This window comes from Acanthopagrus latus, chromosome 17, assembly GCF_904848185.1.
Source record: "Acanthopagrus latus isolate v.2019 chromosome 17, fAcaLat1.1, whole genome shotgun sequence".
NCBI lineage: Eukaryota > Metazoa > Chordata > Actinopteri > Spariformes > Sparidae > Acanthopagrus > Acanthopagrus latus.
In genome coordinates, this window is record NC_051055.1 from 1,273,760 (window position 1) to 1,287,994 (window position 14,235).

At 43.2% G+C, this 14,235-nt stretch overlaps 1 protein-coding gene across 4 annotated transcripts in view; it reads right to left on the minus strand.

Moving 5' to 3' along the window:
* Positions 1-816: 816 nt before the first annotated feature.
* Positions 817-14,235, minus strand: part of enpp2 (ectonucleotide pyrophosphatase/phosphodiesterase 2) — a 66,714-nt gene continuing 53,295 nt past the window's right edge. For all 4 annotated transcript variants that reach the window (XM_037075610.1, XM_037075609.1, XM_037075611.1 and 1 more), the window contains 5 exons: positions 13,799-13,934; positions 13,230-13,307; positions 12,924-13,056; positions 5,559-5,712; positions 817-2,485 (listed from right to left, as the gene is read on the minus strand). In XM_037075610.1, coding sequence (XP_036931505.1) covers positions 2,315-2,485; positions 5,559-5,712; positions 12,924-13,056; positions 13,230-13,307; positions 13,799-13,934 — 672 coding nt within the window. In that variant the 3' untranslated portion in view covers positions 817-2,314. The remainder of the gene's footprint in view (positions 2,486-5,558; positions 5,713-12,923; positions 13,057-13,229; positions 13,308-13,798; positions 13,935-14,235) is intronic.

Below are 14,235 nucleotides of genomic sequence, written 5' to 3' on the forward strand. Positions count from 1 at the left end.
GTATTCATTTTGAATTGCTGTATTGAGACAGCTTTAGTACTCACAGCCCTAGTAAAATGATATGTGCAGGTAAAATTGCTGTTGAAACACTATATGTTTACACATATCCATATCCACTGATCTGTAATGAAATCTTGTGCATGCAACCTTTCTGTGACTTTGATTGAAATTCACAGACAGATATGAATTATATATATGACAGAGGAGAAAAGTAGTCAGTCCCCCACTTAGTGTGGTCTAATTGGAGAGCCATAAATGACTTGCTTCATTGTAAGAAATATCAATAAGTTACTTCACAAGACTAATGTATTTCTGTATTTGTTTACCTAATTTTAGTATTCAGTGTTAAATGTGGGATCATATAAATGATAGAAAACATTAAGATTCTTTCTATGTATCCATAAAATATCACAATTCATTTTTCATCAGTTCTAATCTAGGAATTCTAAACAAGGGTTTCTGATGGAAAATTATGAATAAGATTAAACTGGAGTGGGGATGCATTCAACATTGTGTTGCCTACCCTCTGACAGAATGCTTCTGCTACTGTATGACTGTCAACTGAAAGTTGCTGCTTTGAAGCCTTCTAACACTAATTCTTATGAGTTTCAACAACCATACCGTACAGATGTTACAGATGAGGACAGGTGGGTACAAATGAGTGGACAAATAGCCACCACAGGGACCTCCCTCTGGCCATTCCTATGTGACAGCTTCACAAGCAGCTAGGGATCTTAGCATTCACATATATTCTCTCCAGGAAACATGCTCGTCTTGCTTAGGTCAGTAAGTTGGACGCACTTAATATGCACCACATTTGATTTAATAAAAATACTTGTTTATTGTGATGAAATAGTACATAAAGCATAAATAGGTCAGTCTCACAGGTAGTACATGTTTTGGAGTAAACAATCAATCATGATTAATGACATGTTATTGTGCCCAGAACAGAAAGACAACATCTCAACACACACATTTAAACAAATAGAAAATATCTCAAATTCAACGCGTGCACACACACACACACACGTACATGCACACACACTCTGTACATTCACAGACAACAACACTGCATTTTCATTTCATTGGAAAAACAGAGAGAATTTCCTCCTCATCACTGAGCATAGAGAAACTGTTCAATGCCGACAGAATGTAATGAGTAAACTTAACATAAAACTGACTAGGTAGGAAACTGATAACATGACCTCATGGAGCCACCTTTAACCAGGACAGATTCTGTTGACAGCTTTGTAGTGCAGTTCAAGATTATTTTACAACTTTAAAACATCATCATTTTCACACACATGGGATACTGCTTTCTAGAAATTAATTTGAGTTGTTATGTACTTAACAAACAACAAACTTTGCTGGTAGCAGATAGTAATTTAAATATAAGGTGATGTGATGAATGTAAAACACTATGTATAGACAGGACAAGGGGACCAACAATGTATTGTCAATTTTTTTGAAGGGCACCACTAAATGTACTATCAACAAATCAGTCCTGCATTGTCATTTGGCTGGTAGCCCAGCGTTGCAGAGGGGCCCTAAATGGAAAAAAATAAATCTTGTTTGAAGACTTTATTTTGTGCTACCATGATGCATTTTCAGAAGTAAAGGCATGTTTAATCAAAATATTAAAAAAAAAATGGTTTCAATTAATATTCTAGCATAGGATTACTGTTGGTTTCTTGGGGGACATTAATCTAGCCCCCATGTGTCTGCTGCATGTTGTATTGGACATGCAATGCACAGAGGATGGGGGTTGAAGGGAGGGTGGCCGTTTTACAGGGCTCGATCAGCCCAGTAATAGGTTGAAACTTTTCTGCTCAATCATAAAATGAATAAAAGGAAACATATGATATCTTACAGGAATGATGAGGAATTAATGGCCTCGATGATATTAACATATGAAGATACTTAATAACTAGTATGGATTCAATTGTAGCCGTTCACATATATATAATTCTGCTTGTGAAAACTGCACAGTAAAAGAAGACAAACTAAGCACTGTGTTTCAAATGGCACAATAGTCCTGTATGTGCAGAAGATCCTACTCCTGATCTGGCGGCTTCTGTCAGTTTGATAAAGAGAAGTGGACAGGATCACAGCTAGTTGCTGTTAGTTCTGTATCTCAACAGATGAAATGAATGAGATGAAACTAAATACTCAGTGAAAGGGCCACAACATCAGTACTGCAAAGCAGCTGCAGAGCAGCCATAGCTTCCATTGAGAAGTAAAGCTGATGCAAGTCACATACATCCACCACAGTTGTAAGAGATCAGTAATATAATGTAAACGGAGCCAACAAAGATCAGATCTCACTCTCGTAGGTGTGCATGTGGGTCTTGAGCGATAGGATTTCAGCGTAGCTCCGTGTGGTTCTGCGGTACATGTCCAAGCCTGTCAGGATCTCCACATCTCTAACTCGAGCCGTGTGCATCTTCATCAGGTCCTCCACCCAGTGAGACTCCTCCTCTGAGTTCTGCAGGGAGACAGCAAGGAGCACAGAAGCATTAGCATAGGTTTCCCCTCCTTGAACATTTCAACATGTGTTGTTAAGTACAGAGCTGTATTCAAGATGTAGTTAGCATAGCTTAGCATAAAGAATGGGAAGAGAGGACAATGGCTAGCATGGCTCTGTCCAAAGTGAACTGGTCTAAATCTCACAAGTTAACATATATATATATATATTTTTTTTAATCTGCACATAAACAAAACAGCTATGCTTACACACTTGAACTAGTTTTTGCAGTCAGCCTGGCTGTTGTTTACAGTGACGATGGCTAACGTGTTTTGCAGTGAAGTTGCCAGATTTGGTACCATTGTGCCTGTATGGAAACATGTACTGCTCAGGCCTGTGAGAGCTGATTGGTCTTTTCTGGTAAGGGATACTGCTTTCTAGAAAATAATTTGAGTTTTTGTGTAGTTTGGACACAGAATTGGAGACACATCCCTAATTATTCCAATGAAAGGTGCTCAGTGGTGAAATGAACCCAAAAAAGTTGCTCTTCTAGACTTTCCAAATGTCACTGGACTGAAAATTCTGAAAGTAACACGAGTCATTTAGCGGGGGTTGTGATGCTGCAAAAATGTGTCCACTGTTTTACAGGCGCCTCTTACACAATTTAAGCTTATGGAGAGAGTGCTGAATTACACAGTTTGACCAATATGACAAATTTGCTTCCTGGGGGCTTGACTCCCCCCCTTCGCCAAGAAGCCCAGTCAGCTTTCACAGGCCTGAGCAGGCACTGTCAACTATGTTTCTGCACAACCTCTACCAGTGATTTGCAACCACGGTCATGCTAAGAACATACACATCGCCCAGAATGGCATTACTGCCATCCATGAGCCAGGCCTAGGGTAGGGGCTCGCAGGTGAGCGCCTGGTGGCCAGGTCTTTGCCCACGTGACCCGGCTGGGCACAGCCCGAAAGAGCATAGTGGGCCTGCCCCCAAGAAGTAGGTTCACCACCCGCAGGAGGGTTCAAGGGGCCAGTGCTATGCGATGTGCATGGCAGTCGTGAGCGGGGGCCCTGACGACCCAATCTGCGGACGGTGACTCAGGCCATGGGGACAGGGAATGTCACCTCGCTGAGTGGAGGGGAGCCTGAGCTAGTGCAGGAGGTTGAGTGGTACTGGCTACAGATAGTTGGGCTCACCTCCACGCACAGTCTGGGCTCTGGAACCCAACTCCTTGAGAGATGCTGGACTGTCTTCCACTCTGGAGCTGCCCGCGTTAAGAGGCAGCAAGCTGGTGTAGGCTTGTTTACAGCTCCCCAGCTCAGCCACCATGTGTTGGAGTTTTCCCCTGGTGAATGAGAGGGTCGTCTCCCTGCGCCTTCGAGTCGGGGATAAGTCTGGACAGACTTGGCAGACCCAAACGTGTTGTGAAGGTCTGCTGGGAACGTCTGGCGTCTGTCGGGGAGGTCTTCATTTCCAACCTCCGGGAGAGCTCTGACCAGATCCTGAGGGAGGCTCGGGACATTGAGTCCAAATGGCCCATATTCTCCACTTACATTGTTGACACGGCTGTTCAGAGCTATGGCCATAAGGTCTCCAGTGCCTGTCATGGCGGCAATCCCCGAACCCGGTGGTGGACACCAGAAGTAAGGGATGCTGTCAAGCTGAAGAAGGAGTCCTATCGAGCCTGGTTGGCTAGAGGGACTCCTGAGGCAGCTGACGGGTACTGGCAGGGTCTGGGAAAAGTTCGGGGATGCCATGGAGGAGGACTACAAGTTGGCTTCAAGGAAATTCTGGCAAGCCATCCGGCACCTCAGGAAGAAGAAGCTGCCTTCCACCAAGACTGTTTACGATGGAGGTGTGGAGCTGTTGACCTCGACTGGGATATCGTCGGGCAGTGGAAGGAATACTTCAGGGATCTCCTCAATCCCACTGACACGCTTTGCATAGAGGAAACAGAGGCTGGCGACTCAGAGATCTATTCATTCATCACCCAAGCCGAAGTCACTGAGGTAGTTCAGAAGCTCCTCAGTGGCAAAGCACCAGTGGTGGATGAGATCTGTCCTGAGTACCTCAAGTCTCTGGATGTTGTGGGGCTGTCTTGGTTGACACGTCTCTGCAGCATCGCATGGCAGTTGAGGACAGTGCCTCTGGACTGGCAAACCGGGGCTGCGGTCCCTCTATTCAAAAAGGGGGACTGGAGGGTGTGTTCCAACTATCAGGGGATCACACTCCTCAGCCTCCCTGGGAAAGTCTATTCCAGGGTACTGGAGAGGAGAATTCGGCCAATAGTCAAACCTCGGATTCAGGAGGAACAATGCAGTTTTCGTCCTGGCCATGGAACAATGGACCAGCTCTATACCCTCCGCAGGGTGCTCGAGGGTTCATGGGAGCTTGCCCAACCAGTCCACATGTGGTTTGTGGACTTGGAGAAGGCATTCAACTGTGTCCCTCATGGCATTCTGTGGGAGGTGCTTCGGGAGTGTGGGGGCGGAGGCCCTCTGCTAAGGGCTATACAGTCCCTGTACATCCGGAGTAGGAGCCTGGTTCGCGTAGAGCCACTACTCATCCGCATCGAGAGGAGCCAGCTGAGGTGGCTAGGGCATTTGTATGCCTTCCTCGGGAGGTGTTCTTGGCATGCCCCACCGGGAGGAGACCCCGAGGAAGACCCAGGACATGCTGGAGTGACTATGTCATTCAGCTGGCCTGGGAATACCTTGGGATCCTCCCAGAGGAGCTAGAGGAAGTGTCCAGGGAGAGGGAAGTCTGGGTGTCCCTGCTCAGACAGCTGTCCCGTGACCTGGCCCAGGATAAGCAGAAGAATATGGATGGATGGATGGCCATGCTAAGAGCATGGCTGACATCTTTAACTGTATAGATGGTACACTACAACATTATGAAAAGTCAGTTCATTTAAATGCATAGCCTCTGAGTATGTTCTGTGCACTTTACCCCATAGACTTACCGTTGGGATTCTTCCACAGTATGTTTATAACACAGAGACCTGCCTTATAGTCAAAACACATGGCAATCTCGCTTTCAACAGCATGTGACCTTTTAAATGTGACAATTCATTGAAAGATAAGATGTTCCTTACACTGCAGCTCTCATCGTTGCTGGGTCTGTGTGGCAGGATAAAGGCAGCGCTGCTGAGTGGGCCTCTACATGAGTCTGCAGCCTGTGTGAAGTCTAGGCAGCTGGTCAGGACCACGAAGTAGTGTGTTGGGATGGGGATTGTTCCACTTACATACCTGCGATGAAAGTCAAACAGAATGACTCAAACTTAATGTTTTTTTTTTTTTTAATCCATAGCCTTTCCCCTTGGACAGGCATTGGCATTGGCATTTTTTAATAAACAAAGGCCAAAGTCTGAAATCATTTTTATGAAGCAAAAATTGGAGGAATTAAAGCTGCAAGCAGCGATGAATAGGCCCTCGCAGTCCACATGTATTGGGGTATGCTGCTGTCGGGGCGTGCTGCATACCTTGCCCGATTGCCTGATTATTGTGTACGCATCTCTTAACTGCTTGGACAGTGCAGGAAGGAAGAAGTTAAATGTAATTTCCTGTGTCCAACATGTTGCACTATGACTATGACTGTATATTGGCCTATGTGTTCAGGGCTGGACTCTTATCAAACATGTGAAATTTGGTCCAGATAGGAATGAGGAAGTTGGTCCTTTATTTGGTGGCCTGCTCCTGCCAGTATTTAATAATGTACACTGAAGTCAGAAGAAGTCTCCGCATTATCCATAAAAACAAAATGGACTACAGGTGAAAAATCCCTCTAACGAATTGTTGTGTCAGTTGTGTGTTGATTGCTTATTGGCAACGATGCTGTCGGAGGGTGTGTTCACCTTTTAGTTGCATGTCACCTTGTAGTGTATGATATGGAGGAAAAAACCTATAAATGTCATGTAAATAGGATGTTTGTCTGAATTCCTGTGTCCAGTAGGTGGCGCTTTGGATATGAAACAGTATTGATGCATGGAGGTACTCAGAGCAACATCGTATACATGTGTGATGAATTTGCTGTACATGGGAAATTGTATGTTGAAGTTATAAGGCCTTGATCCTTGAGTGGCGAAGAATGAAAATGGACCGTACCATGACACCCAACACGTCTGACGTAGGTGAAAGCTTTTTTTAAAAAAAATTTTCATGTTCAAGGTGGGCCCTGCGATGAGCTGGCGACTTATCCAGGGGGTACCCTGCCCTCGCCCTGAGACAAGGCTGGGATTGGCTCCAGCAGCAACACCCCGCAACCCCATGGAAAGGGATAAGCGGTTCGGACAATGACATGACATGACATGTTCAAGGTTTGAGGATGATACTGAGTGAATTGGAAGTCTGTGGTGTTCAATCTGTAGGAGGAGTGGAAATGGATCAAAATGGGGGTGAAATGGAAACTTTGTATCAAAATAGTCGACTTCCTGTTGGAATGACAGTATGGTACTTCCTATGTTTTTTGTGCATTTGAGAGTATTCCTTCTTTTTGTACGTTCACTATGACTTCACTAGGATTAACTACTTTTTCACTGATAATGAACTGATACCATTGGCACGCTCCTGTGCTAAATCAGGGCATAGTGATATCAGATCATGCTCCTGTTGTGCTATCTTTGGTACTGCCTGACCTTCCTCAAGTTAAAAAAAAACACTGACGCTTTCATTCAACTCTCCTCTCAGACAATGATTTTGTAAACTTTATGAAAGTACATAAATCCTTCTTCTTTCAGATACATCCAGTCGAGAAGTCTGGGATTCTCTTAAGGCGTACCTTAGGGGGCAAATTATTTCCCACACTGCAAATATGAAAAAGGCCCAGAACAAGAACGATTAGGATTAGCCGATCAAATTAAGGAAATAGATAAACAATATGCTCAAGTTAAAAACCCTGACCTATATAAAAGACAGGTGGAGCTTCAAACCAAATTTGATTTGGCCTTAACTTACGGTGGATGGCAAAACTACTTCGGATCACGCTAAGATTAATAACACATTCAGGAGTTACTACTCCCAACTCTACACTTCTGAATTTTCGCATGATACTATATTAATGGGTAATTTTCTGAAGTGACTAAACATTCCCATGCTCTCCCCTGGCAGTAAAATTAGATTAGATGAACCCATAACGAAAGAGGAGATAGATGCAGCTATTTCCTCACTGCAGTCAGGAAAATCCCTGGGACAGCTAAGCACAGTGCTGTCTGACTCATTCAAGCAGAGTAAGCTTCCGACATCATTCTATGAAGTATGTATCACCCTTATTGCAAGGAGCCAACGGAGTGTTCTTTATGTAAGCCAATCTCTCTATTAATTGCTGATCTTAAAATTCTGACCAAAGTTTAGATAGAAAAGATAGGAAAATACCTTACCGTCCCTCATATCTTAAGACCAAACTGGCTTTGTCAAAAATCAATACTTCTATTTCAACATACATCAGCTATTTGACATTTTATATCTCCCCTCTGGTTAAATTCATGAATGTGTCCTTTCTTTAGATACGGACAAAGCATTTGACTGGATAGAGTGGGCATATTTATTTGAGACTTAGGGTTTGGCTTCGGTCTGAGTTTTATCGCCTGGATGAAATTACTATATTTATGCTCCATTGCTTTGGTCCTTACCAACTCTCAGCTGTCACAACCCTTTAACCTCTAACAGGGAACCCGACAAGGGTGACCTCTAAGCTCCCTATTATTTGACCTGGCCATATAGCTGATGGCAATAGCAATCTGCAGTTGTGAGAATATTTCTGGTATATGGAGGAATGGAGTAGAAAATAAGGTGGCTCTATACGCAGACAACCTGTTAAGTTTTATCTCACATCCAGGTATCTCTCTACCCGCCATGTTGTCTCTACTGAACAATTTTAGCCAGTTCTCAGGATACAAATTAAATTTGAACAAATCTGAAATTTTCCCTGTCAGTGAGGGGACGCCAGCATCAGACTACTCCAACTTCCCTTTTAGGATTGTGGAAAACAAATTCACTTACCTTGGTATTACAGTTACAAAAAAGCACACGTGTCTTTTCAGAGAAAACTTTCTTATTTTTCTAAAACAGAAAATGTTGCCTGACGCAGTGGTCGCCCTTTTTGAAATAATTCCATCAAAATGAATATTCTCCCTAAATTTTTGTATGTCTTCCAATCAGTACTGACATTCATTCTTAAGTCATTTTTTGAGACATTAGACTCTGTTATATCATCCTATACATGAAAAGGAAAGCACCCTCGGCTAAATAAGGTCCATCTCCAAAGGCCTAAGGAAAAGGGGGTATGGCGCTGCCTAATTTTCGTTTTTATTATTGGGCAGCCAACATTCGCTGTCTTACATTTTGGTCATATTTTCACAATCGACCTGACTGCCTTTCATGGGTGGCAGTGGAGTTGGGTTCTGCTAAAAACTTTTCAGTTCCAGCACTTCTTGAATCTAAACTTCCTCTCCCTCCAAATAAACTCATAGATAATCCAGTCATCCGGCACGCATTGAGGGTGTTGGCTCAGTTCAGGAGACACTTGGGCTTCTCTGATTTTTGCCTCTCAAGTCCCTTTTCTGCCAATCATATTTTTCAACCTTCCTTACTGGACCCAACATTCCAGGAATGGCAGAGACTGGGTACTGAGTGTTTCAGGGATCTTTTCATAGATAATAGATTTGTATCATTTGAGCAACTAACTGAAAAGTTCAATTTCCCAAAGTCTCACTTTTTCAGGTATCTACAAATAAGACACTTTCTTCACTGTCAAGCTTCCCTCAGACACCTGATGTGAACATTGGTGATGCACTTCTCAATTTACAGCCATCTCACAGGGGTTTGATCTCCTTTATCTGTAATAAACGGCAAGGCATAAGGCAGGCCCCACTTGACAACATTAAAATCGCATGGGATCAAGATCTGAATCTATCTTTGTCAGAGGAAATATGGGACACAATTTTTAAATTGATTAACTCAACTTCTCTTTGTGCCCATCATAGCTTGTTGCAATTCAAAGTTGTACACAGGACTCATATATCCAAAACCAAGTTATCTCGTTTTCACCCAGATGTGGATCCCTGTTGCAACAAATATAAGAGAGAGGAGGCTTCACTTATCCACATATTTTGGACATGTCCTAGCCTTGAGAAATACTGGAGGGAAGCTTTCCAAACCTTATCCCTAATTGTCAATTTGGACATAGAACCCAAACCTCTGGTCACTCTTTTTGGAAACACGGGTGAGGTCAATGGGCACCTGAGACCAGCTAAATGGCCAACTCTGTCGTTCGCTTCTCTCTTGGCCAGGTGCGCCATGTTGCTTATGTGGAGAGATGCTGCCCTGCCCACCCATGCTCAGTGGTTGAGAGATGTCATGACTTGTTTAAACCTTGAAAAAATACATTACTCAATCCGTAACTCCAAAGAAAAGTTTCAAAAAAGTGTGGGGACCTTTTCTGGAATACTTTCATGATTCTCAATCAAGCTAAGGACTGGATCCCTCACTCACACTTTGCTTTCTGTTCCTATGTCAGCAATACCAAGTGCAGAAATTGGCCCTCTCTCTGATGCCTGCTTTTGACCCATCTGTGGGTTCATAATTAGGGCCTAAGCAGGTCTCGACCTGTGAGGTCCCTATTGTTTTTCAAGTGGTTATTTTAATTTTTTAGGGAGCAAAGCCTGAGGGGCCGAGGGAACGTGTATGTATCCTAGGACCAGTGGTGCTAGGAACCCTACTGTAATTGTTGTTAAAGATTTTTATTTTTCTCCGGATAAAAGTGGTGCTGTAGGCTAAACTGTGCAAGGGATGGCAGTGCAATTTGGAGGGTTGGTCCAGACACCTGCATGTATCTCAGACACAAAAAACTACATATATCTGCCTGCAGGGGGCGCAGTAACCTCAGCCAATGCTTTTTTGCCTATTACCCCGACACCGTATGTCTCACATTCAAAATCCTTGTATCCCCAGATTCCCTGAATGGAGCTGAATGACTTTGCAATTGGCCATGCCCACTACTGCCATAAAGTTTCTTTGCAAAATCGCACAAACCCCTCCTTGGGATTTTGTCCAATCTGTGTGAAACTTGGCACGTACACTCTTCAGTTGGACCTGATATAAAGTTATCAAAAGAATTTTGCTCGGTCAAAAAATGCGCAAATTATTAACAAACAAATTTCTGTAGCTAGCTATACAAAAGTAAACTGTTTGATATCTTGGTCAAACTAAATGCTATTAACACCAAATTTGAGATCCTTGGTTGCCATGACACTGGGAAGGGATGAGCCAAATTTAGCAAATTTTGGCAATTAGGGGGCGCTAAAAATATGGGAAGTTTATATCTCTTGAATGGCTAAGCCGATTTTTACAAAATTTGGTTGGTATGATGTAGGGCCAACCCTAGTCCATGTCTTGAAGGTGGTCATTACTGGTCAATGTGGGCGTGGCTTAGTACAACAAATCCAATTTGGAACACATTCAGCCTTTTGCACTTCCAGTGCACTTCCCATAACAGCGAATACCACAGCTCAGACGATGGCCTGTGTCCTCACTTTTGCCCATCATCCTTTGGGGCCAACTTCCGTGGGCTCTGCGGTGTGCGGGGTCCAAGTCGTGTGTGTGTGTCGGGGGGGGGGCTTGGCCCCTGTTCATAACTGCTTACAGTTCTAGTTAGGGCCTGAGCAGGTTGCAGACCTGTGTGGTCCCTGTTGTAATTGAAAGAGACCGAATTCTTCTGTGGTATAACTTCTGTTTTGGAAGCCTGAACATACCCCAAAACTCACCAAATTTGGAATATACATCACATCCAGCGAAAAATTTGATAATTTAATGTCATCGGGCGTGGCCTGCAGGCTCTGTAGCGCCCCCTATTGTTCTTGCCTGCCCCCCAATACGTCTCAGCATCACTACTAAGTCGGCCATTTTGACTGTGGCAGCCATTTTGAAATATTTCTAATTCTCGCACTGTAATGACATCCTCCAACAGATTTAACACAACAGATTTCACAGTCAGTCAGTATCATCCTCAGACCTTGAAGATGAAAACCGGTTAAAAGCTTTCGCCTACATCATACCTGCTGGCTATGGTGGTGCGGTCAATTTAAATCCTTCGCCATGAAGCATCAAGTCCTCGTAACTTCAACATACAATTCCCCTTCTACACCAAATCTCTCAGGAATGTAGAGGGAGTCGCCCTGAATATATCTGTGCATCAAAACTGTGTCATCATCATAGCGCCACCCACTGGACACAGGAAGTCAGACAAAAAAACATCATGTAATGCCCCGCCTCCTACTTGCAGATACAGGAACGAAATTCGGTGTGCATATGTCATGAGCAGATGCACAAAAAACCCTCTTGGACCCATACTGTCAGTCCAACAGGACGTTGTCCACTTTGATATGAAACGTCACTTTACGCCTCCTTTGAAAAGTATCTTGTCCTACAGATTAAACACCACAGTCTGGTGGCTGTGATGGTGGAAGCCATTTTTTCCTTTGCCATGAGGCATCAAGGTTTTATAAGTTCAACATACAATTTCCCATTTTCACCAAATTATTCAGGAATGTAGAGGGAGCCACCCTGAATATATCTGTACATCAAAACTGTGTCATATCCATAGTGCCACCTACTGGACACAGGAAGTCAGACAAACATCATCCGATTTACATGACGTTTACTGCTTGTTTTCTGCCCAGCATTGTGCGGTCCATTTTCATGCTTCTCAATAAAGCATCAAGGCCTTATAATTTCAACATACAACTTCCCATGTACACCAAATTCATCACACATGTATACGATCTCACCCTGAATACCTCCATGAATCAATACTGTGTCGTATCCATAGTGCCACCTATTGGACAGAGGAATTCAGACAAACATCCTCCTTACATGACATACATAGTTTTTTCCTCCATATCATACACTACAAGATGATATGCAACTAAAAGGTGAACACACCCTCCGACAGCGTCGCCGCCAATCAATAATCAAAACACAACTGACCACAAATATATTTGAGGGATCTTTCACCTGTAGTCCATTTTGTTTTTATGTAGAATGCAGAGAGTTCTTCTGACATCAGCGTACATTATTTAATACCAGCAGGAACAGGCCACCAGATCATAAAGGAATGGCTTCCTTATTCCTATCTGGATCAAACTTCACATGTTTGATAAGAGTCCAGCCCTGAACACATAGGCCAATATACAGTCATATTCACAGCACCACATGTTGGACACAGGAAATTACATTTAACCCCTTCCTGCACTGTCCGGAACAAGGACAGTTAAGAGATGCGTACACAATAATCAGGCAATGGGGCTGGGTACGCGGCACACACCGACAGCATCATGCCCCTTCGCGCGTGGACTGCAAGGGCCCATTCATCGCTGCTCACAGCTTTAGTTCAGACTGAATCCTAGAGCACCACAAGTGATGACATAAAAGGGTGACTTGGAATAAAGTAAAATAAATGTTCTTACTCTTTTATCTTCTCAGCTGTGTCCCTGACACCATCACAGTCGTAGTCAAATATGGGTCCAATTAAAACATTCACCCCATTTCTCTCAGCGGCATATTTCTTCAGCAGTACTCTCTGGAAATAGCCCCATATTCCTGAGAGAGAGGTGTATGAGAAACAGCAAGCTGTGAGAATGAAACATAAAAGATGGCATAGGAGGTGCTGTAAGAGCTGTGAAATATTAGTGAAGCTATCAGCACTGAATTGGCTGGATTCTTGTGCAGGTCATAAAGCCCTGAATCAAAGTTTTAATCTCTGACCGACTTACTCTTGAATGCAGGATACATGGGGACGGTGTTGGTGATGAGTACACCATCATATTTTTTGTCTATAGTTGTGGACATTTCTGTCAATAAAGAAAAAAGAAACATGATTAAAACTATTTTGGGTACAGTGTTGTATTAGTAATGTTACTTTGGCTGATGGGAATGATGAGCAACTATGAAAATTAGAATTAGGCTGTAGAAAACGTAAAAAAAAAAAATGTAATTTTCTGACACAAGACACCCAACATGAGTTGTACTGGTTGTTTCACTAGTGTAGAGCTGCCGGTAAAACACAGCAAAATAAGACAAAAAAATCAAAGACTTGATTATTTTTTTACAATCAATTAACAAATCTTTAATTTTTTCTCAATTCATTGGTGGATTATTCAAACTTTAATGTATAATGCCAAAATCCTGTTCAATCATCAGAGCTGACACTTGTGAACCTCTCTGATCAGTAGTCCAAATATTCACTTCCAGGTAAAAATGAAAATGCTATTAAAATATATGTGATTTGATTTAGTGATTGTATTTCAGTGTTTCATTGTTGGAGCTTCTATGGTAGACTTACGAGGTGGGTAGAGGAAGGCGTAGGTGATCTGTCTGTCTGCTCTGTAGTTTGTACAGGACTGACTGTAGGCTGGAGGGACTCTGGAATCAGGTCTCACACAGTTGGACAGCGCTTCAGGCAGAGGAGACACTTCTACCTGCGAGACCAAGCACATACAAAGAGCGGGCATATTATGAACCTAGTTTCAACTTTTGATGGTTTTCAGTTGTTCAACAGGTGTATGTCTTATCAGACCAGCGGCATGACCTGCAGGTAACAAAGGTGTCAAATAAGGGTAGAAGTCTACTGTTGCCAGTAGGGGGCTTGAAGCGCAGAAATGGCCAAATCAATTGCACTCACTGTGATCTGAGATAAGCATAGTCATCTATCCATCTTATTCCTGACTTCGTGAGTTTACCCATGGTTCATAGCGGTATTCGGTTATGCTCTTCCGGTTG